General features: G+C 41.4%; 2 protein-coding genes across 18 annotated transcripts in view; one reads left to right on the forward strand and one right to left on the reverse strand.

Moving 5' to 3' along the window:
- Positions 1-22,268, forward strand: part of ascc3 (activating signal cointegrator 1 complex subunit 3) — a 258,535-nt gene that overhangs the window by 162,721 nt on the left and 73,546 nt on the right. For 12 of the 17 annotated variants that reach the window (XR_009794990.1, XR_009794992.1, XR_009794991.1 and 9 more), the window contains 3 exons: positions 2,340-2,485; positions 3,962-4,082; positions 12,371-12,513. Coding sequence is in view for 8 of the 17 variants with exons in the window: in XM_061819564.1 (XP_061675548.1) it covers positions 2,340-2,485; positions 3,962-4,082; positions 12,371-12,513 (410 nt within the window). In the remaining 9 variants the exon portion in view is untranslated. Of the gene's footprint in view, positions 1-2,339; positions 2,486-3,961; positions 4,083-12,370; positions 12,514-15,432; positions 15,596-15,893; positions 16,006-22,268 lie in introns of those variants that run through there. The other 5 variants (XR_009794994.1, XR_009794995.1, XR_009794997.1 and 2 more) reach the window with 5 other exon arrangements.
- Positions 1-22,268, reverse strand: part of LOC133500627 (uncharacterized) — a 70,792-nt gene that overhangs the window by 1,544 nt on the left and 46,980 nt on the right. The window lies entirely within an intron of this gene.

The raw sequence follows: 22,268 nt of genomic DNA on the forward strand, positions 1-22,268 counted from the left end.
TGTTCTTTGGATACAACTAACCATTCTCTCTCCTCCAAACACAACCAGTCGAGTTTTTACCAATAAGTTATTTTTGCTTTCAGAATTAGAATCACCTTTGATGGCCAAGTGTGTAAAAACACAAGGAATTTTTCTCCGGCAGTCTGTGCTGCCCAGGTATGACATGACACAGGTTGCAACACAGCAACAAGAGCAATGAACAAGAGACATTTCTGTTCAATGTTCCACTCACTGCTCCCAGAGTTGTTTGCTTCACACCAAGGTGCTTACCTATTGCACATTCAGTCTTTTCAGCCTGGTGCAGGTCTTACAATCTTTCTGATGTCCTTTAACAGCTTTATGGTCTTGACTGTAGCTGCGTTGAGAGTGAGACTGAGGTTGTGGCCTGGTGTCTTTTTTCTTGATGAGTTCAAATAGGGGCCATTAGTACAGGTAACAAGTGGATGATGTAGGAGCCTCTTAAAGAAGAGGTTACAGGTCTATGAGAGGTAGAAATCTTTGTCCTTTGGAGGGTACCATATATTTATTTTCCACCATTATTTCATGAGAAATTATTGAAAAAGACTGATTTTCAGATTTGATCTTATGAAATAGTGGTACCTCTACTTACAAAATTAATTAGTTCTGGAAGTTGTTTTGTAAGGTGAAAAAGTTGAGCTTTCAAATTGCATAATGTAAAGAATAATATAAATTATTTTCATTTACCTTTGGCGTTGGGCGACTATGCGAAGGGGGGTTAGGGTGAGTGAGAAATGAAACGCATGGTGGGGGATGGAGGAGGAGGCGAACGTTTGACAGGTGAGAGAAAACATACGTACAAATGTACGCACGCACACAACTTAATTCCACTAAAATTTATTGAGGCCCACGGTGAAGAAAGATGAACTTTCAAAAAACCCAAACAAAAAGCTGACAAAAAAGTTGTACATTTCCAATGTGCGCTAGCATGTGACAATACGTGTAAAAGCGCTAGCATGTGACACTCAAGTCTCGAAGGGAAAGAAAGCATCAGGGGTCAAATTTGAGGTACCTCCTAGCCATTGAGATGCCAGGAACATGCTGGGCGGTACCCAATGGGAGAGCAGCTCTATCGCACCACTTTAAAAGCAAGATGCATAATGTTTACATTCGGTGGAATTTGGGGCTGCAAATAGCACTGTCTATTTTTGCCTGTCCTACCTTGAATTTTTCTACGTAACCAGAGACAATATTTTTCCAAAGAGGCGTTTGTAACCCAAATTTTTTGTTACTAGACGTTCATAAGTAGAGGTACCACTGTACTTTTTGCTCTGCTGTACATGGATGTGCATTACACATGAGAAACTATGGTATTATTATTTTTATGTTTTTAGACTTCAAAATCACAACAGGGTTACGCTGTAGTGTCATGTATTCTAATAACCTCATTGGACTACAAGATTTCTCCTTACCTCTACAATATCCCCTTGAAGAGATTAATATCAGGGACTGGAAATTAAAAATCAAGGTAGACGGAGAAGAAAAGAATTGAAGGAAGTTCAAAAAGCAGATTGTTAGCAGAGGAGAATATGGATATCCATCAGGCTGATCTAGAGCACAAGTATGGATAGAAACACTGTCAAATGACTTCCGTGCACGCACAAGGAGACGACAGTATACAGCAGTATGGGATGAACAGTGAATAAAATAAGCATAGAAGGCTTTAAGCGCTGTATATTGCAATTCAAGTTAAGTTATTTGGGCAGCTATATCCAGATAATTTCCAAACACTATATCATAAACCTTTTTTTCCTCATTTTCCAAGCATTGAATAAGCACCCATTTCTGGAATTATAAAACATTATTTTAAAAAAGTTATTTCTCCAGAATACACCATGAAGTGTCGCGTAACATAATGCCCGTGGCCTGACCAGCTGACCCACGACGCGCTTTGTGATTGTGAATTCTAACGCCGCCCAAAAAAAACCCTGAAACAACATAACACTCACCGCCCGACAAGCTGACCCATGACGCACTTTTTTAATGTGTATAACGCAGCCTCTGTACTCGGACATGTCCCGGTAGCTACAGTTACTGACTGTTTTTTCTTTCTATTGAGGACTATTAACCCCAATCATGGCTCCAAAGAAGTGACACTAGATAAGTTCTTAGGAGAAAGAAAATAACTTCCTGGGGGCAAGTCACCCCCACTGAAGAGATTTGATAGTTTTGCATTGCCATTTTTTTAAGGCTTGGAATGCATTATTTCTTTTTCCATTAATTGGAATGGGCAATATCGGATTTCGAACCACCTTCTGGAATGGATTGTGGTCGACAACCGAGGTTGTACTGCATGATAAGAACATTTTGTGTGATTACAGGGGAAGATAGAGGTCCAGTGTTGGAAGTCATTGTGTCAAGGACAAACTTCATCTCCTCGCACACCTCTAAAGGTGTTCGAATTGTCGGTCTCTCCACTGCTCTGGCTAATGCGCGAGACCTTGCAGACTGGTTAGGAATCATACAGGTAAGAAACTACTGGTGAAAGGTCAGGGCCAGCAAGGCCTTCTCTGCTGGTCTAAATACTATCATTAACCTACATTTCTAACCTACTGTAATTTCTCGAAAATAATGTGCAATTTATTACAAAAATATTTTCAAAAAGTTAATAGAGGGCATTATTTAGGTATGGATGAAAAATTAAATTAGATCGTTGTATACAAGTACATAGAGTGGTAAAAGTTATACATATACATTTTGATATGATATTCGATGCCTTATGTTACACATGTATTTATATTAGGTGTATATTGTGTACAGTATTTGTATGTCGGTGTAGCAGATATGCTTCCACACCCTGTGGTGCCACCGTGACTTTGCCCACAACTTGATAAGATTCATTCCTTAAAGCCACCCTGATGTGAGACCGCCACAAAGCGGACACCTGGCGGACACATGGTGGACCTTTACCGTATTAGCAGCTTCATGTCAAATCTTGATTCCCATCTTCAAAAGACTCCTTTCCTTCTTTTGAAGATAGCGACCAAAAATTTGTAGGACTATTTCTCCAAGACTAAGATAAGACAGATCACCAACGGAACACGAATACAGCAAGAACCTATTTCCTTAATATTGAAACATACACACAGGGCGTTGCCCACTGGCGTTTTCATAATAATGCAACCCATGGACCTCCATTCAAGGTTGCCTTTGCTAAAGATATGTCGGTTGGTGTTGATAATTCATGGACTCAACAGAAACATTCCAAATGTTTGCCTTAATATCTGCAAGCAACTGATGTCAGCAAGCAAATACTGGCATCCTGTTCCAGTCACGCACACAGTTGAGAGCAGGAAGTGGGCCTACCACCAGTTCAATTGTCAGGAAGGTTAGGGACGAACCCTGAGGGGACAACAGTGTTTGCACCTCTTTTTGTTTCATTTTTCTGCATCCTTTTTCTTCAACAAAACATGCTACATTTGCCTCCTGAGATGTGCTGAGAAAGACCATCCCATTGGTCAACTAAGCTACGGTCGTGAGTAAAGAAAAACAAACATTGCTAAAACAGAATATTAGTGCCTAACAATTTTGGAAATTATTATCTTGACACAAAATCCTATCTGAAATGTTCTCTCTCTGTCTCTCTCTTTCTCTCTCTCTCTGTCTCTCTCTTTCTCTCTCTCTAGCTCTCTCTCTCTCTCCCTCTCTCATTCAGGATGGAACACTAAACGCTCACGGTTTCAACGTTAGTCTATCAACACATGGTCCTATGTTGTTGTTGAGATGGAGTGGTTGTACATCACCATAACACATTAAAATCAAAGTACACCAAAAAGCTTTCATACTTTATAGCACCAGTCCTGTAGTCCTTTATGTCGGCTTATCAGTGACAGAAACCTTACATTACTGCCAGATGGGGCTTTGGAATGCCAGCTGCTCACATTATCGCTTTATATTTCCCTTCTTGCTTTTCTCCACACCCTTCTTGTCTTTTATTTGACAGGTGGGTTTGTTTAACTTCCGTCCTTCTGTTCGTCCTGTACCACTGGAGGTTCACATCCATGGTTTCCCAGGACAGCACTACTGTCCCCGCATGGCCACCATGAACAAACCCACCTTCCAAGGTACATATGAGCAGTTTTTTTGTGTGACTACTGAATACCTGTTACTTTCCACCAAAATTCTTTAATATATTTATTACATTTAGTAGATAATTCTAACCATCGAACATTGCCAAGATTCCAAGTATTCATGTTAAATACATTTCCAATTTTCCCACAATTACACCTAGTCCACAAAAATAAAAACATTACCAATGAAGCAAAAACATTCCATTATTCCCAAATTCAAAATGTCCTCCTTATTCAAAACACCTGAACAATTTCCATCATTCCAAAAATTCCACATTTTTCTTCATACAATTCCCACATTTACTGCACTAAAATGCACACATTAAGGTCTTTTTAAACATTATTTACATCATCTTCCACATTTTTAAATTGATTCCAAGGATTGCTACTTGAAAATGTTCAGGACATCATGGGAAATACTCATTTGTAAAATTTCCAAAATATTCAAACTAAAATGCTAAAATTAATTTTTACATATCTGTAGTTATTCTAACTTTCACAATTCTTGAAATACTTCAACAATCACCAGATCCAAATGAGGACATTTTGTAATTTATTTCCCAAATTATAAGAATGAAATTCACAATGTAAGCAATATTTTATAGCATTTCCTGACAGGGAAATTATGGAAAGTCATGCATCCTCTCATATCTACCTCCAATTTGTGTATTTCTTCACACATTTAAACTATTCCATCTTAACCGTTCATTCAAGAAATTATATAAATATGTAATGAATAGTCCCATTCCCATTCTCCTAATTTCCACATTTTTAAAAATGAAATGACCAAATAAGGGATTTTTACATGTGCTGCTCTAATTTGCACATTTCCTGACCAATTAGAACGATTACAACTTCAAAGTACCTGGTAAAAGCCATCTTGGGAACCATTTCCAAAATTAGCATTTTTTTTTTCCCAAATAAAATTTCCAAATTGGGGGAGGGTTTTACATATTACAACTACGGATGTAATTTTGGATTTTCCATTGAAGTTTTTTTTATTTCATTTTGACTTTTCTTTGTCAAATTAATCCTTTTCCTGAGCTTCTTATCCTCAAGAGGGTTGCAGGAGTACTGGAGCCTATCCCAGCTGTCATCAGCCAGGAGGCACGGTACACCCTGGACTGGTTGACAGCCAGTCGCAGGGCACATGAAGATAGACAAATCACAATTTCAATCACACCTAGGGGCAATTTGAATCTCCAATTACAGCATGTTTTTGGGATGTCAGAATAAACTGGAGTGCCCGGAGAAAACCAACGTAGGCACAGGGAGAACATGTAAACTCCACACAGGCGAGACTGGGATTTGAATCCTGGCCCTCAAAACTGTGAGGCCAATGCTCTACAGCTGTGCCACCATGCTGGCCTTTTTCTAATTAGCTACTTTAAATACATTTTAAGAGTAGATTTCTTACTTTTTATGAGTTATTTTTCTAAAAATGGAACATTTTAGATTTTTTTTTTTTTAGTTTTTATCAATTTGTGTGTGTGTGTGCGTGTGTGCGTGTGTGCGTGTGTGCGTGCGTGCGTGCGTGCGTGCGTGCGTGTTTTTGCCAAGTCTGGGATTTGAAAAAAATTGCAATTAGTACCCTGCCTCCTGCCCGTTGACAGCTGAGATAGGCTCCAGCACTCCCCGCCACCCTCGTGAGGATAAGTGGCAAAGGAAATGGATGGATTCAATTAGTATTGTGATTAAAATCTCAACAACAAATACAATTAAAAAACATTTGAAGTTATGAACACATCTGCGAAAAACAGTATGGTTTCATGCCTACGAAGAATACCACAGATGCATTATTTGGCTTGAGGATGCTAATTGAAAAGTACACAGAAGGAGCTACATTGTGTCCTTGTGGATCTAGAGAAAGCCTATGACAGAGTACCAGGAGAGGAACTGTTGTACTGCATTCTTAAGTCTTAAGTGGTGGAGAAATGCGTCAAAATAGTACTGGACATGTATGAGGGCAGGAGAACAGTGGTGAGGTGTGCCGTAGGCATAACAGAAGAATTTAAGGTGAAGGTGGGATTGGATCAGGAATCAGCTGTGAGCCCCTTCCTGTTCGCTGCGGTAATGGATAACCTAACAGATGAGGTTAGACTGGAATCCCCTTGGACCATGATGTTCGCAGATAATATTGTGAAATGCAGTGAAAGCAGGGAGCAGGTGGAGGGACAATTAGATAGATGGAGGCATGCACTGGAAATGAGAGGAATGATTAGCGGAAGTAAAACAGAATATATGTGCGGGAATGAAAGGGGTGGATGGGGAAGAGAGATGCTCCAGGGAGAACAGATATCAAGGGTGGATGACTTCAACTTGGGGTCAACAATCCAGACCAATAGTCAGTGTGATAAGGAAGTGAGAAATGTATCCAAGCAGGTTGGAACAGCTGGTGTCTGGTGCATTATGTGACAGAAGAGTCTCTGTTAGGATGAAGGCCAAAGTTTATAAAACAGTGATGAGGCCGGCCATGATGTACGGATTAGAGACGGTGGCGCTGAAGAGACAACATGAAGCAGAACTGGAGGTGACAGAAATGAAGATGTTGAGGTTCTTGTTCAGAGTGAGCAGGTCGCATAGGATTAGAAATAAGCTAATTAGAAGGACATCCAAAGTTGGATGTTTTGGAGACGTGGTTTGAGGGGGCAGACTTCAATGGTTTGACATGTCCAGAGGCGAGAGAGTGAGTATATTGGTAGAAGGGTGGTGAGGATGGAGCTGCCAGGCAAAAGAGCGAGAGAAAGACCAAAGAAAAGGTTGTTGTGAGGGAAGACAGTGGGTGTTAGAGAGGAAGATGCACAAGATAGGCTTAGATGGGAAAGTATGACACACTGGCGACCCCAAACGAGACAAGCCGAAAGGAAAAGAAAAAGATTAAGTCATTAACAAATGAAAAGCATCCACAAATCAAATAGTGTACAGGTAGACTTTGAAGTGCATTAGGTGCAGTCTGTAATAATGCTTCTGAGGGTAGTATTAGCTACATCACAGCATACAGTAAAACAGTTAATAATTGTTCATCGTGCTGTTGTGTGGACTTTTTAAATGTTTCCTGTAATTTTTTTGTGCATAATGTGCATTTTTTTTTTTAACTTGCAAAACTGTCAAAATTCAATTGTGGGCATTACACAGGAGTAGGAGAAAATGACTTTTGCATTTTATAAATGTATGCTGCTTTCTCGAGGTTATGAAAAATGTCTTCACTTTCATTCTAGTATGGCACCTAGACATTATGAAAACATCGCCTGCACTTTCATTCCAATGTGAATACTGCATATACAGGGTGTGCCAAAAAATTGTATACTTATTATAATTAAAATAATTAACATGTAAAAGAATTTACAAATATTATTTCAAGTGTGTGTACATTGTTTAGGACACGCTGTCATTACAATTGCAATATTATAAGTTTACATCACCAGAGAGAATTTGATTTTTTTTTTTTTTTTAAATAAGACTAATGACTGTACCAAGGGAAATATATTAATTCAGCGCATTTTATACACAAGCTAACTCAATGTTGTAGTGGTACACACACACCTGACTTTGGTGCGGGCAGCGTGGGATTAATTCCCACTCAGTGATGATGTCAATACCAGTCCCGACCAGTTCGAGGTATAGTCTGCCTTTCACTCGAAGCTAGCTGGGATGGGCTGCAGGTTTCCCGTGACCCTTGTGAGGATGAGCGGCTTGTATAATGGATGGATGGTAACTCAATGTGGTTCACATGATTAAAAACATTTAACACCAAAGGAAAAAATACAAATGAAAAGTACAATTGAAACAGTCTATAATACAAAAAATATTTAAAAATTGAAATACTTAGTCTCCAAATCTTGATTTAAAAACATTCACATTTGGAGCTGACGTCACTTATGTTAGCAGATAATTCCATTTGTCTGCAGCACAATAGATAAATGCTATCTTATAATGATTGCTTTGGAATCTGTGCACCAATATTTGACCTGAGTCTGTCAATCTCAGAGCCCGATTGGGTTTATATTCGATTAGCATTTCTTTAATGTATTCATGACCTAAAACATTACAAAGTCAATCAATCAGATCAAAAGCCTTTAATGTCATTATCTTCTTCTTCTTCTTCTTTTCCTTTCGGCTTGTCCCGTTAGGGGTCGCCACAGCGTGTCATCTTTTGCCATCTTAGCCTATCTCCTGCATCTTCCTCTCTAACCCCAACTGCCCTCATGTCTTCCCTCACCACATCCATAAACCTTCTCTTTGGTCTTCCTCTCGCTCTTTTGCCTGGGAGCTCCATCCTCAGCATCCTTCTACCAATATACTCACTCTCTCGCCTCTGAACATGTCCAAACCATCGAAGTCTGCTCTCTCGAATCTTGTCTCCAAAACATCCAGCTTTGGCTGTCCCTCTAATGAGCTCATTTCTAATCCTATCCAACCTGGTCACTCCGAGCGAGAACCTCAACATCTTCATTTCTGCCACCTCCAGTTCAGATTCCTGTTGTTTCTTCAGTGCCACTGTCTCTAATCCGTACATCATGGCCGGCCTCACCACTGTTTTGTAAACTTTGCCCTTCATCCTAGCAGACACTCTTCTGTCACATAACACACCAGACACCTTTCGCCAGCTGTTCCAACCTGCTTGGACCCGTTTCTTCACTTCCTGACCACACTCTCCATTGCTCTGTATTGTTGACCCCAAGTATTTGAAGTCGTCGACCCTCGCTATCTCTTCTCCCTGTAGCCTCACTCTTCCCCCTCCACTTTTCTCATTCACGCACATATATTCTGTTTTACTTCGGCTAATCTTCATTCCTCTCCTTTCCAGTGCATGTCTCCATCTTTCCAATTGTTCCTCTGCATGCTCCCTGCTTTCACTGCATATGACAATATCATCTGCGAACATCATGGTCCAAGGGGATTCCAGTCTAACCTCATCTGTCAGCCTATCCATTACCACTGCAAACAGGAAGGGGCTCAGAGCTGATCCCTGATGCAGTCCCACCTCCACCTTAAATTCCTCTGTCACACCTAAGGCACACCTCACCATTGTTCTGCTGCCATCATACATGTCCTGTACTATTTTAACATACTTCTCTGCCACACCAGACTTACGCATGCAGTACCACAGTTCCTCTCTTGGTACTCTGTCATAGACTTTCTCTAGATCCACAAAGACGCAATGTAGCTCCTTCTGACCTTCTCTGTACTTTTCCACGAGCATCTTCAAGGCAAATAATGCATCTGTGGTACTCTTTCTAGGCATGAAACCATACTGTTGCTCGCAGATACTTACTTCTGTCCTGAGTCTAGCCTCCACTACTCTTTCCCATAACTTCATTGTGTGGCTCATCAACTTTATTCCTTATAGTTCCCACAGCTCTGAACATCCCCTTTGTTCTTAAAAATGGGAACTAGAACACTTTTCCTCCATTCTTCAGGCATCTTTTCGCCCGCTAGTATTCTGTTGAATAAGTTGGTCAAAAACTCCACAGCCATCTCTCCAAATTGCTTCCATACCTCTACCGGTATGTCATCAGGACCAACTGCCTTCCCATTTTTCATCCTTTGTAATGCCTTTCTGACTTCCCCCTTAGTAATCATTTCCACTTTCTGGTCCTTCACGCTTGCCTCTTCAACTCTTCCTTCTCTGTCATTTTCTTCATTCATCAACTTCTCAAAGTATTCTTTCCATCTATTTAGTACACTACCGGCACCAGTCAACACATTTCCATCTCTATCCTTAATCACCCTTACATGCTGCACATCCTTCCCATCTCTATCCCTCTGTCTGGCCAACCTGTAGAGATCATTTTCTCCTTCTTTCGTGTCCAACCTGGTGTACGTCTTCATATGCCTCTTGTTTAGCCTTTGCCACCTCTACCTTTGCCCTACGTCGCATCTCGATGTACTCCTTTCGCCTCTCCTCAGTCCTCTCAGTATCCCACTTCTTCTTCGCTAATCTCTTTCCTTGTATGACTCCCTGTATTTTGGGGTTCCACCACCAAGTCTCCTTCTCCCCTTTCCTACCAGATGACACACCAACTACTCTCCTGCCTGTCTCTCTGATCACCTTGGCTGTCGTCGTCCAGTCTTCCGGGAGCTTCGGTTGTCCATCGAGCCTTTAATGTCATTATATAACTGTGTAACTGTTGGAAGATACTGTAAATCTCCGTCCCAGTCTCAGGTCTTTTGCAGACTCAAACAGGTTTTCTTCCAGAATGTTCCTGTATTTGGTTCGATGCATCCTCCCATCAATTTTAACCATCTTTCCTGTCCCTACTGAAGAAAAGCAGGCCCAAACTATGAAACTGCCACCAACATGTTTGACAGTGGGGATGGTGTGTTCAGGGTGATGAGCTATCTTGCTTTTACGACAAACATTTCTTTTGCATTGTGGGCAAAAAATTTGATTTTGGTTTCATCTGACCAGAGCACCTTCTTCCACGTTTGGTGTGTCTCCCAGGTGGCTTGTGGCAAACTATAAATGAGACTTTTTATCGATATCTTTGAGAAATGGCTTTCGTCTTGGTCCTCTTACATAAAGGCCAGATTTGTGCAGTGTACGACTAATTGTTGTCCTATTGACAGACTCTCCCACCTCAGCTGTAGATCTCTGCAATTCATCCAGAGCGTTCTTGGGCCTCTTGGCTGCATCTCTAATCAGTCTTCTCCCTCTTTGAGTTGATGAAATGTGGCGAAAGTTTGAAAAGTTCAAGGGGTCCAAATACTTTGACAAGGCACTGTATATGGTCTGTCCGTCCATCCATTTTCTACCGCTTCGCTGGGTGGGGTCGCAGGGAAGCAGCTTCAGCAGTTCAGACTTCCCTTTCCCCTCCCACTTGTTCCAGCTCTTCTGGAGGGATCCCAGGTGTTCCCAGGCCAGCCGAGAGACATAATCTCTCCAGCATGTCCTGGGTCATCCCCGGGGTCTCTTTCCCGTGGGACATGCCCGGAACAGCTCACCAGGGTGGAGTCCGTGAGGCATCCGGATTAGATGCCTCAGCCACCTCATCTGGCTCCTCTCTATGCGGAGGAGCAGTGGCTCGACACTGAGCCCCTCCCGGATGACCGCGCTTCTCACCCTATCTCGAAGGAAGAGGAAAAGATTAGGAAAATCTTTTTGGCCACTTGTATCGGGGATCTTGTTCTTTCGGTCATGACCCACAGTGCATATGCCCATAGGTGAGGGTAAAAACGTAGATCGACTGGTAAATTGATAGCTTCGCCATTCGACTTAGCTTCCTCTTCACCATATCGGACTGATACAAATTCCGCATCACTGCAGACGCTGCACCGATCCATCTGTCGATCACCTGCTCCATTCTTCCCTCAATCGTGAACAAGACCCCAAGATACTTGAACTCCTTCAGTTGGGGCAGAATCTCATCCCCGACCCGGAGAGTGCACACCACCCTTTTCCGACTGAGGACCATGGTGTCAGATTTGGAGGTGCTGTTTAACATCCCAGCTGCTTCACACTCTGCTGTGAACTGCTCCTGTGAGCGTTGGAGATCACGGCTTGATGAAGCCAACACCATCTGCAAAGAGCAGAGATGCTATGCTGAGGCCATCAAACCGGACACCCTCTTTGCCTCAGCTGCGCCTAGAAATTCTGTCCATAAAAGCTGTGAAAAAAATCGGTGACGAAGGGCAGCCTTGGCGGAGTCCAACTCTCACCGAAAACGAGTCCGACTTATTGTCGCCAATGTGGACCAAACTCTTGACATCGTTCGTACAGGGACCGAACAGTCCGTATCAGGGGGTTCAGTACCCCATACTCCCGAAGAACCCTCCACAAGACTCCCTGAGGGACACAGTCGAACTCCTTCTCCAATTAGTATATGATGAGAATTTTAATTATATTATATTAATATTCACTGTATATTGACCAATCGACAACTTGAATATTGAAAAAATTCTGGTAACTCCTATCTTATGGCACTAATGTATTTAATTTCTCCCTCCTAACTTCTTGCCCAAGTAAAACCATTTAAAATCTCACACTATACATTTCAACATTAATTCCACAGCATTTCAGATCATCTTCAGCAACCGCATGTAATTTTTACAGAAATTCCAGTCTAATTCATAACACAAACTTTTTTTTACTGTAATAGTAATAATCTTAATGTAAAAAAAAACAAAAAACTGGAATGCTACAATGACAATCCAATGTATTTGAACTTTTTTTTTTATATTTTTAGAATTATAAAAAACTCCAAAAGCATAATTTGTTCTCTGAATTTAATTTAAAATACAAAAAGGCATCCACTTTATCATATTTGCTTTTCTTTTCACAGCAATACGTAGTCATTCTCCAGCTAAACCAGTCCTGATCTTTGTCTCATCCCGTCGTCAAACCCGACTGACAGCCCTGGACCTCATAGCATACCTAGCGACAGAAGACAACCCCAAACAGTGGCTGCATCAGGACGAGAGAGAAGTACTAATACCTACAAGCAGATCATTTACTTAACCACTGATATCACACCTCATGCAATACTGTAAAGGGGTTCTTCAAGTGCAACAACACAAAAGGCACATGATTTGGATATTGGAAATGTTCTATTCATGGCATTGGAAAACGTACTTCTTGCAAGGGAAGTCGTACATGTTTAGTTCATTCATTTATTTACAGGTTAAAGTGATGTGAAAAAGTGTTTGCCCCCTTCTTGATTGCTTCTTTGCATGTTTGTCACAACTTAAATGTTTCCCATCATCAAATATATTTAAATATTAGTTTATGATAGGGTTGAGCATCATTTGAATATGAACAATTATTGATCCGATTACGGTATCTTATATTGATTCCATTTCCAAATGATTCTCGATTCTTTCAGGGGGCTGGGTCAAAAACGTTTGCCTGGTTGGGAAGGAGAAAAAAAAAAAGTCCAAATTTTGAAAATCCATTTTATACACAACACGTAGCATTCACTAAAATGAACACATGACTCGAGGTTCTTTATAATCAGGATCAATAAACCATTGAACGAAAAGAGAGTGGTTGTAGAACTAACCCAATTTAGAGCATCCAATTAGTGTTGCATGTTTTTGGGATGTGGGAGGAAACCGGAGTGCCCGGAGAAAACACAGGCAGGCACAGGGAGAACATGCAAACTCCACACAGGCGGATCCTGGATTGAACCCCGGCCCTCGGAACTTTGAGGCCAATGCTTTCCAGCTGAGCCACCATGCCGCCTCTCTTTTACCAATAGTGTTATTTTATTTTTGTAGTGTGTAGTTGAAGAAGAAGAAGCAGTTGTAGCTTTGTGTTTGTGTATATTACATTAACCTCCTGGTAATATTTCAGTGCCTACCAGTGGAGGTAGGGAAGCAAATTGGTGAGGTGGCTGTGGAGTTTTTCACCAACTTATTCAAGAGAATACTAACGGGAGAGAAGATGCCAGAAGAATGGAGGAAAAATGCTCGTCCCCATTTTTAAGAACAAAGGTGATGCTCAGAGCTGTGGAAAGTACAGAGGAATAAACATGAGCCACACAATGAGGTTATGGGAAAGAGTAGTGGAGGCTGGACTTAGGACTTAAGTATCTATCTGTGAGCAACAGTATGGTTTCATGCTGAGAAAGAGTACCACAGATGGTCGATTTGCCTTGAGGGTGCTCGTGGAAAAGTACAGAGGTCAAGGAGGAGCTACATTGTATCTTTGTAGACCTAGAGAAAGCCTATGACAGAGTACCAAGAGAGTAACTGTGGTACTGCATGCGCAAGTCAGGTGTGGTGGAGAAATATGTTAGAATAGTACAGGACATGTATGAGGGCAGCAGAACAGCGGTGAGATGTGCCATTGGTGTGTCAGAAGAATTTAAGGTAGAGGTGGGACTACATCAGGGTTCCACGCTGAGCCCCTTCCTGTTTGCGGTAGTAATGGATAGGCTGACAGATGAGGTTCGACTGGAAATCCCCTTGGACCATGATGTTTGCAGATGATATTGTGATCTGCAGTGAAAGCAGTGGACAGGCGGATGAACGGTTTGGAAGATGGAAGTACACACTGGAAAGGAGAGGAATGAAGATTAGCCCAAGTAAAACAGAATATATGTGCATGAATGAGAGGGGCGGAGGAGGAAGAGTGAAGGTCCAGGGAGAAGAGACAGCAAAGCTGGACGACTTCAAATACTTGGGGTCAGCAATACAGAGAAATGGAAAGTGTGGTAGGGAAGTGACGAAATGGGTCCAAGCGGGGTGGAACAGTTGGCGGAAGGTGCCTGGTGTTCTATGTGACAGAAGAGTATCTGCTAGGATGAAGGGCAAAGTTTATAAATTAGTGGTGATGCCGGCCATAATGTACGGATTAGAGATGGTGGACTTGAAGAAACAACAGGAAGCAGAACTTGAGGTACCAGAAATGAAGATGCTGAGGTTCTTGCTTGGTGTGAACAGGTTGCATAGGATTACATATGAGCTCATTAGAGGGACAGCCAAAGTTGGATGTTTTGGAGACAAGGTTTCGAGAGAGCAGACTAGATGGTTTGGACATGTTCAGAGGTGAGAGAGTGACTATGTTGGTAGAAGGGTGATGAGGATGGAGCTTCTAGGCGAAAGAGCGTGAGGAAGACCAAAGAAAAGGTTGATTGATGTTGTGGGGAAGACATGAGGACAGTGGGTGTCAGAGTGGAGGATGCATGAGATAGGCTTAAATGGAAAAAGATGACATGCTGTGGCAACCCCTAACGGGACAAGGTGAAAAGAAGAATATTTCATTGCCTGTTGTTCTTGGTCCTGAATTTATGAGTGCAATCGCTGTACTTGAAGGACTCGTATATCAGGAATGTAGCAACGTTTAAGATTCTGACACTGATAAAAGGTTTGTCATTCACTTTTCCCAAGTGTTATACATTAAAAAAAAAAAAAAAAAAAAGGACTTGGTGCCCTTTTGAGAATTTATCACTAAAATGTGAATCAGACTAACCTGGAACTTCAATTCTGCCTAATTAATGTCCCAAATAAATTTTGTTCAACGCAAATAAAGGCAAGACAAAACAAGACCTTTAAGTGCTGAAAATAGGTGGAGGTCTGATTCTCTACGTCTGATGAATGGTGCAAAAAAAATTGACTAAGAACTATTTAATCTTTTATTAGGTCATATCACAAAGCTCTCAATTGACGTATCACTGTCTGGATTTACATTACTAAAGCTAACACAGTGGCCTGCATCCTGAAGAATTTGTTGCCATCTCTGGGATTTTTGTTGTGATTCTGGATTCCACCTTTGCTGCTCCCTACCTTTTGTACAATGTCCCACAAGGAAGAATCTAACTAGTGATCCTCTGTATGCTAATGCTCAGCAGTCATACTCATGCTCCATTTTTTTATACCATTATCAAATCTGATTACAATCCAGTTTTCCTGCAACCCATGTCCACCCCACTCATGTGGAGGCAGCCTGTGACAATTCTGCAGTTCACAAGAGGATCCACTGAAGCAGAAGACGCCCTCAGAAACTGATTTGAGACCCTAGATTGGAGTGTGCGACTGGGCTCGCATGGGGATAATACCAGTGCATGGTAAACATGGTGGTCCCTGTCAAGTCATTTCAGTGCTTTGCCAAAAAAAAAATGCATGCAATACCATTGAATTAAAAACCATCCTGAATAAGAAAAGCAACAGTGCGCAGCAAATGGTACAAAGGGATAATCATACTGTAATGATAACTCACAATTTCCCTGGTTGAGGGAAATACAGCATTTACATAGTCTGGAACAGAATGACAATCATTCCAGGCTCTTATCAAGAACAGTTGAAATTGTAGTGACCAATAAACCTAATATCTGAGATGCAAATTCATTCTTTACATTTTTCTAGTGTCTTCAATGCTATCTAACTCCACCTACTCCATGAGACATTAACCTCCATGAATGTGGACTCTCACATTTTGGGTTGCAGCTTAAACTACCTGATGAACCGACCTCATTTTGTAAGTATCGTAAAGCAGGCATCCTTCACAATAATCTACAGCAAAGTGGGACTTGCAGGGTTCTGTGTACCTCTCGTCTTTACTCCTAGATACCACTCACTTCACTATAAATCGGATAAACGGCAATGATTTTTAAAAATTTAATGGGTGGATGTTTTAGAAAAGTCCAAATGAAGCATGTTTCGTATGAGGATGGGTGAGGAAGCAGAGTACCATATCCCAATAAATATTTTTTGGGCAGAAAGGCAGTGGAGATGGACAGCACCTGTAAATATCAGATATGCAACATGATGACAAACTGGATGGGTCTGCAAACACAAAGAAAAACATCCACTAAGGGAGGACTTACAAATCAGGAGAACAACCTTGTCCAGGTTATAAACAATTGTTTATAACACCACACCCACCCAAACAGCTAACAGCAGAAGAGGTCCATTAAGATTGCTCTGACAGAGATGGGCCACTGACAATCAGGAACTCTTATTTTACCACAAGCCTTTACAATGCACAATGCCAACCTGGGATGGGTGAAAACTTGTATTAGGGTGATAGTGTGCGCTGTGTGTGTGTGCACGCGTCTGTGCGGCTTACACGCACCTTCTCATGTTACATATCCATTTTATGTGTAATTTCCTTATGTGGTGTTTCTATAATTGTTTCTTTTATGGTCTTATCTTCCAAGACATCTTACTCTATGAGTAACAAAATAACTTTACTTTATCTTGGGATTAAACAAATCATACTAATGACTTGGCTTTTCTTTTGTAGAATTTTGGATCACAAAAAAAGGGGAGGGGGTAAATCAAATGCAGCCCTATGGGGCCAGAAGCCAGTGCAATCTGTAGGCCAGTCCCAAGCCCAGATAAATGCAGAGGGTTGTGTCAGGAAGGGCATACGGTGTAAAAACTGTGCCAGACAAATATCAGCGTTCATCAAAAGAATCCCATACCGGATTGGTCTTGGCCCGGGTTAACAATGCCCGCCCCCGGCAGCGCTAACCTGCAGGGCATCGGTGGGAATTCAGCTACCGTGGGTCGAAGACAAAGAAGAGGCGGAAACCAGATTCGTCGTCGTAAGAAAAAGGGGAATGCACAGAGCTTACAATTGTGTGGTGGGAATTTGAATTTTGGGACTATGACATGAAAAGCCTAGGAGTTGGTTTACGTGATGATTAGGAGAAATGATGATATATTGTGCATACAATAAAGCAGGTGGAAAGGCCATAGGTTTAGGAGCAGGGTTTAAATTAGTTTACCATGATGTCGATGGGGAAGAGAAATTGAGGTTTGGTTATTCTGGAAGGAACTAGATAAAATAGTACTGAACTTCCCAGACACAGAGAGAGAGTTGTGATTGGTGCAGATTGTAATGGACAAGTTGGTGAAGGAAACAAGGGCGATGAAGAAGTGATTGGTAAGGACGGAATCCAGGAAAGGAAGTTTAAGGGACAGTTGTGGTGGACTTTGCAAAAAGGATGAAAATGGTAGTGTTGAATACATTTTTCACCAGAGGCAGGAACATAGTATGACCTACAAGAGCGGAGATAGAAGCAGGTAGGTGGAATACATTTTGTGCAAAAGGAATACATTGAGATGCAACGTACGGCAAAGTTCGAGGTGACGAAGGCTAAACAGGAGGCTTATGATGACACCAGGTTGGACATGAAAGAAGGCAAAAGGGATCTCTGCCGGTTGGCCAGACAGACTGATAGACATGGGAAGTATGCACACCAGGTAAGGGTGATTAAGGATAGAAATAGAAATGTGTTGACTGGTCCGAGACGGAAAGAATACTGTGAGAAGTTGAAAAATGAAGAAAATGAGAGAGATGGAAGAGGAGAAGGGGCAAGTGTGTGGACAAGAACGTGGCAATGATGAGTAAGGGAGAAGTTAGAAAGGCACAAAAGAGGATGAAAAATGGAATGGCTGTTGGCCCTGATGACATACTTATGGAGGTATAGAAGCAATTTTGAGAGGTGGCTCTGGAGTGTTTCACCAGCTTATTGAACAGAAGAGGTGCGGGTGAGAAGATGCCTGAAAAATGGAGGAAAACTGTGCTGGTTCCCTTTTTTAAGATCAAAGCCAATTTCCAGACCTGTGAGAAATAAAGAGGAATAAAGTTGATGAGCCATATAATGAAGTTATGGGAAAGAGTAGTGGAGGCTAAACTCAGGACAGAACTAAGTATCTGTGAACAACAGTATGGTTTCATGCCTCGAAAGAGCATCACAGATGCATTCTTTGCCCTGAGGATGCTAGTGGAAATGTACAGAGAAGAAGGTGTTACATTGTGTATTTGTGGATCTAGAGAAAGCCTATGATAGAGTACCAAGAGAGAAACTGCGTAACTGGATGCGTAGGTCTGGTGTGGCAGACATATGTGAGAATAGTACAAGACACATCTGAGGGCAGCAGAACAGTGTGCTTTAGGTGTAACAGAAAACTTTAAGGTGGCGTTGGTACTGCATCAGGAATCAGCTCTGGGGTCCCTTCTTGTTTACTGTGGTCAATGATACTAACAGATGAGGTGAGGTTGAAATGCCCTTGGAACATGATGTTGGCAGATGACGATGTGATCTGCAGTGACAACAGGGAGCAGGTGGGGGAACAATTAAAAAGATGGAGGCATCCACTGGAAAGGAGAGGAATGAAGATTAGCCCAAGTAAAACAGAATGCACATGCGTGAATGAGAGGGGTAGAGGGGGAAGAGTGAGGCTACACTGAGAGGCGATAGGGACGGTGGATGACTTCAAATACTTGGTCAAAAATCCAGAGAAATGGTGAGTGTGTTAAGAATCGGACTGATGGCGGAAGGTGTCCGGTGTGTTATATGCCAGAAAAATCTCTGCCAGGATGAAGGGCAAAATTTATAAAACAGAGGTGAGGCCAGCCATGGTGTACGGATTAGCGATGGTGGCACTGAAGAGACAACAAGAAGCATAGCTGGAGGTGGCCGAAATGAAGATGTTGAAATTGTCTCTTGGAGTGAGCAGGTTGGATAGGATTAGAAATTACCTCATTCGAGAGACAGCTAAAGTTAGATGTTTTTGTTCCTTTTTGTTGTCTGTGTTCGAGAAAGCAGACTTTGATGGTTTGGACGTATACAAAGGCAAGAGAGTGAGTGGATTCGTAAAAGGGTGCTGAGGGTGGAGCTGCCAGGCAAGCGAGAGAGAGGAAGACCAAAGAGAAGTATGATGGATGTTATGAGGGAAGACTTGAGGGCAGTTGGTGTTCAAGAGTAAAATGCAGGAGATAACTTATATGATTACTGATTAATGACTAGATTACATGGAAAAAAGACACTGTTGCGAGCCCTAAAGGGACAAGCCGAAAGGAAGTTTATAGTTGGCTTGGTATGGTTAAGCAAAGATTTGTGTGTGTGTGTGTGTGTGTTGTGTGTGTGTGTGTGTGTGGTGTGTGTGTGTGTGTGTGTGTGTGTGTGTGTGTGGCATTAAAATAAAAACCTTAGTTTGACATTTTCATTAACACCAAAATGTGGAAAAAGTGAAGGATGTGCCACTTTCTGGTGCCAATGTATGTTTAGTTAACAGCAGACTATGTGTGCAAAGATTTGAGAAGTGGCCCAATGCCAGACCTTGTCGATGTCCCAATGATGTTGGCAAAGAGGCAAATTATAACAGTGAAACCATATATAGCACATGTATCCAGTGAAACCTCGAAAAAAAACGGACCCAAATATAAAGGATAACAGATTAAACGGGCCATCAGGACTGAAAAATGCGTCCAACAATATTTATATTTGTCACTTACAATGCCGTTTACAAAGTCCATTAGTTTCAGAATTGGACGCTTTTGTTTACTTGCGCAATGCAGGCAGAGAAAGGGACTGACGTATTTTTGGGAAACATATGTACAGTTTGACTCAGTCCAATTGCAAAAGTAGTGCCTCCCATCCCCACGTGGGACAATGTTTCATGTGGATCATTGATTTGGCTACCATGTGGTGATGGTCCCATTATCTCTTCTACATAGAGTGCTCCACAGAGAGAGAGTGGCATGGCTGCAGTCTTAATGCTAAGGATTACAAAACACAACTCTCTGAAATCTGGAACATGCTCTTTAAAATTAGTGTGTGGCTAAGGTGTGAAGCAATTAAATTTTTTTCCCCCTTACATTATGTTTTTATAAGACACCAATATTCATCCCGTCATCTTTTCATACTGCCCACCCTTAATGTATTGTGTGTTTTCAAAGTTTCGCTACACGAGAAACAAAGTCTTTTTCTTTTAGGCTATTTTTCTGATTTGAATGTACAGTAATTTCTCATGTATAACGCGCCAAATTTTCCCAAAATTTTTACAAAAGATCAGTGGAGCACATTATACTTAGGTATAGATTACAACTAAAAAGAAAAGCACATTGTATAGTCGTATGCAGGTACATAGGGTGGCGAAAAAGGTATAAATTTACATTTCAATATGATAGTCGATGTCTGATACAACACATTTATACAGTGAAGAAAATAAATATTTGAACACCCTGCTATATTGCAAGTTCTCCCACTTACAAATCATGGAGGGTCTGACATTTTCATCGTAGGTAAATGGCCACTGTGAGAGAGATAATCTAAAAAGAAAAATCCAGAAATCACAATGTATGATTTTTTTATTTTTTTTTTTAACCGATTTGTGTGATACAGCTGCAAATAAAGATTTGAACAGCTGTCTTATCAGCTAGAATTCTGACCTTCAATACCTGTTCGTCCACCTTTAAAAGTCCACCTCAATTTTTGTCTTAATTTTGTCCACAGATATCGCCAGAATGCACCACAGCCATCCATTTTTTTCAAAAATTTTCCCGGCGGGGTCCTGCTCCCAGACTGCCCTAGCGGGTCACACCTTCAGTGCTCGCATTTGTATTTTCAAAAATTTTCACGAAAGTCCACTTTCATCTGTAATATTTAAAAGTCCACCTCCACTCCATGTATTATGCTGAATGAGATGCACCTATTTGAGGTTATTAGCTGCATAAAGACACCTGTCCACCCTATACAATCAGTAAGACTCAAACTTGTAACATGGCCAAGACCAAAGAGCTGTCCAAAGACACTAGAGACAAAATTGTACAACTCCACACGACTGGAAAGTGCTACGGAGAAATTGCCAAGCAGCTTGGTGAAAAAAGTTCCACTGTTGGAGCCATGATTAGTAAATAAAAGAAGCTAAACGTGACGGTCAATCTCAATCGAAGTAGAGCCCCATGCAAGTTATCACTTCGTGGGGTCTCAATGATCCTTAGAAAGGTGGAATCAGCCCAGGACTTGGTCAATGACCTGAAAAGAGCTGGGATCACCGTTTCCAAGGTGACTGTTGGTAATACACTAAGACGTCATGGTTTGAAATTGTGGATGGCACGGAAGGTTCCCCTGCTTAAACCAGTACATGCCAAGGCCCATCTTAAGTTTGCCAATGACCATTTAGATGATACAGAGGAGTAATGGGAGAAAGCTTTGTGGTCAGATGAGACCAAAATGAAACTTTTTGGTCATAATTCCACCAACCGTATTCGAAGGAAGACGAATGATGAATTCCATCCCAAGAACACCATCCTCCCGTTAAGCATGGGGATGGTAGCATCATGCTTTGGGGGTGTTTTTCTGCACATGGGACAGGACAACTGCACTGACATGCACCTACGATGAAAATTTCAGACCCCTCCATGATTTCTAAGAGGGAGAACTTGCAATATAGCAAGGTGTTCAAATACTTAATTTCTTCACTGTATGTATGAAGGTAATGTGCACCACCAACCTGAGATTCGTGACCTGCTCACGGGAGTTTGCCATTTATGATTATTCGCGTAGCATATTTGTTGCGACTGCACCAAATATCAGAAAGGGCTGCCCATGAATTTGTTTTAACTTAAATTCAGACAAAAAATGTCGACTTCAAGGGCTAGTTACGCAGACGCTTTTAAAAAGTGTCATCACTCCTGGGGAAGAAGTGGGAAATCGCAAAGTAGTGCGGCAGTTCAAGTGGCTGAGTCAAATGTAAAACTGTGGAGAAGACAGAAAAAACAATACATCAAAAACCATATGAAAAAAGAAAAAAAGTTTTCTAGATGTGGGAGAGTTGCACAGTTGCTAGAGATGGTATTTGTTTGTATTCAAATGTTTTTCATCATGTAAAGCACATTGAGTTCCTTGTTAATGCATTCCAAATAAATTTGCTTTGCTTTGTATGTAGATGTGATCTTCATTTTTATTTTTAATGTGCAAAAAAACATACATGACGGTGTTGTGT

This window comes from Syngnathoides biaculeatus, chromosome 5 (genome assembly GCF_019802595.1).
Source record: "Syngnathoides biaculeatus isolate LvHL_M chromosome 5, ASM1980259v1, whole genome shotgun sequence".
Classification (NCBI taxonomy): domain Eukaryota; kingdom Metazoa; phylum Chordata; class Actinopteri; order Syngnathiformes; family Syngnathidae; genus Syngnathoides; species Syngnathoides biaculeatus.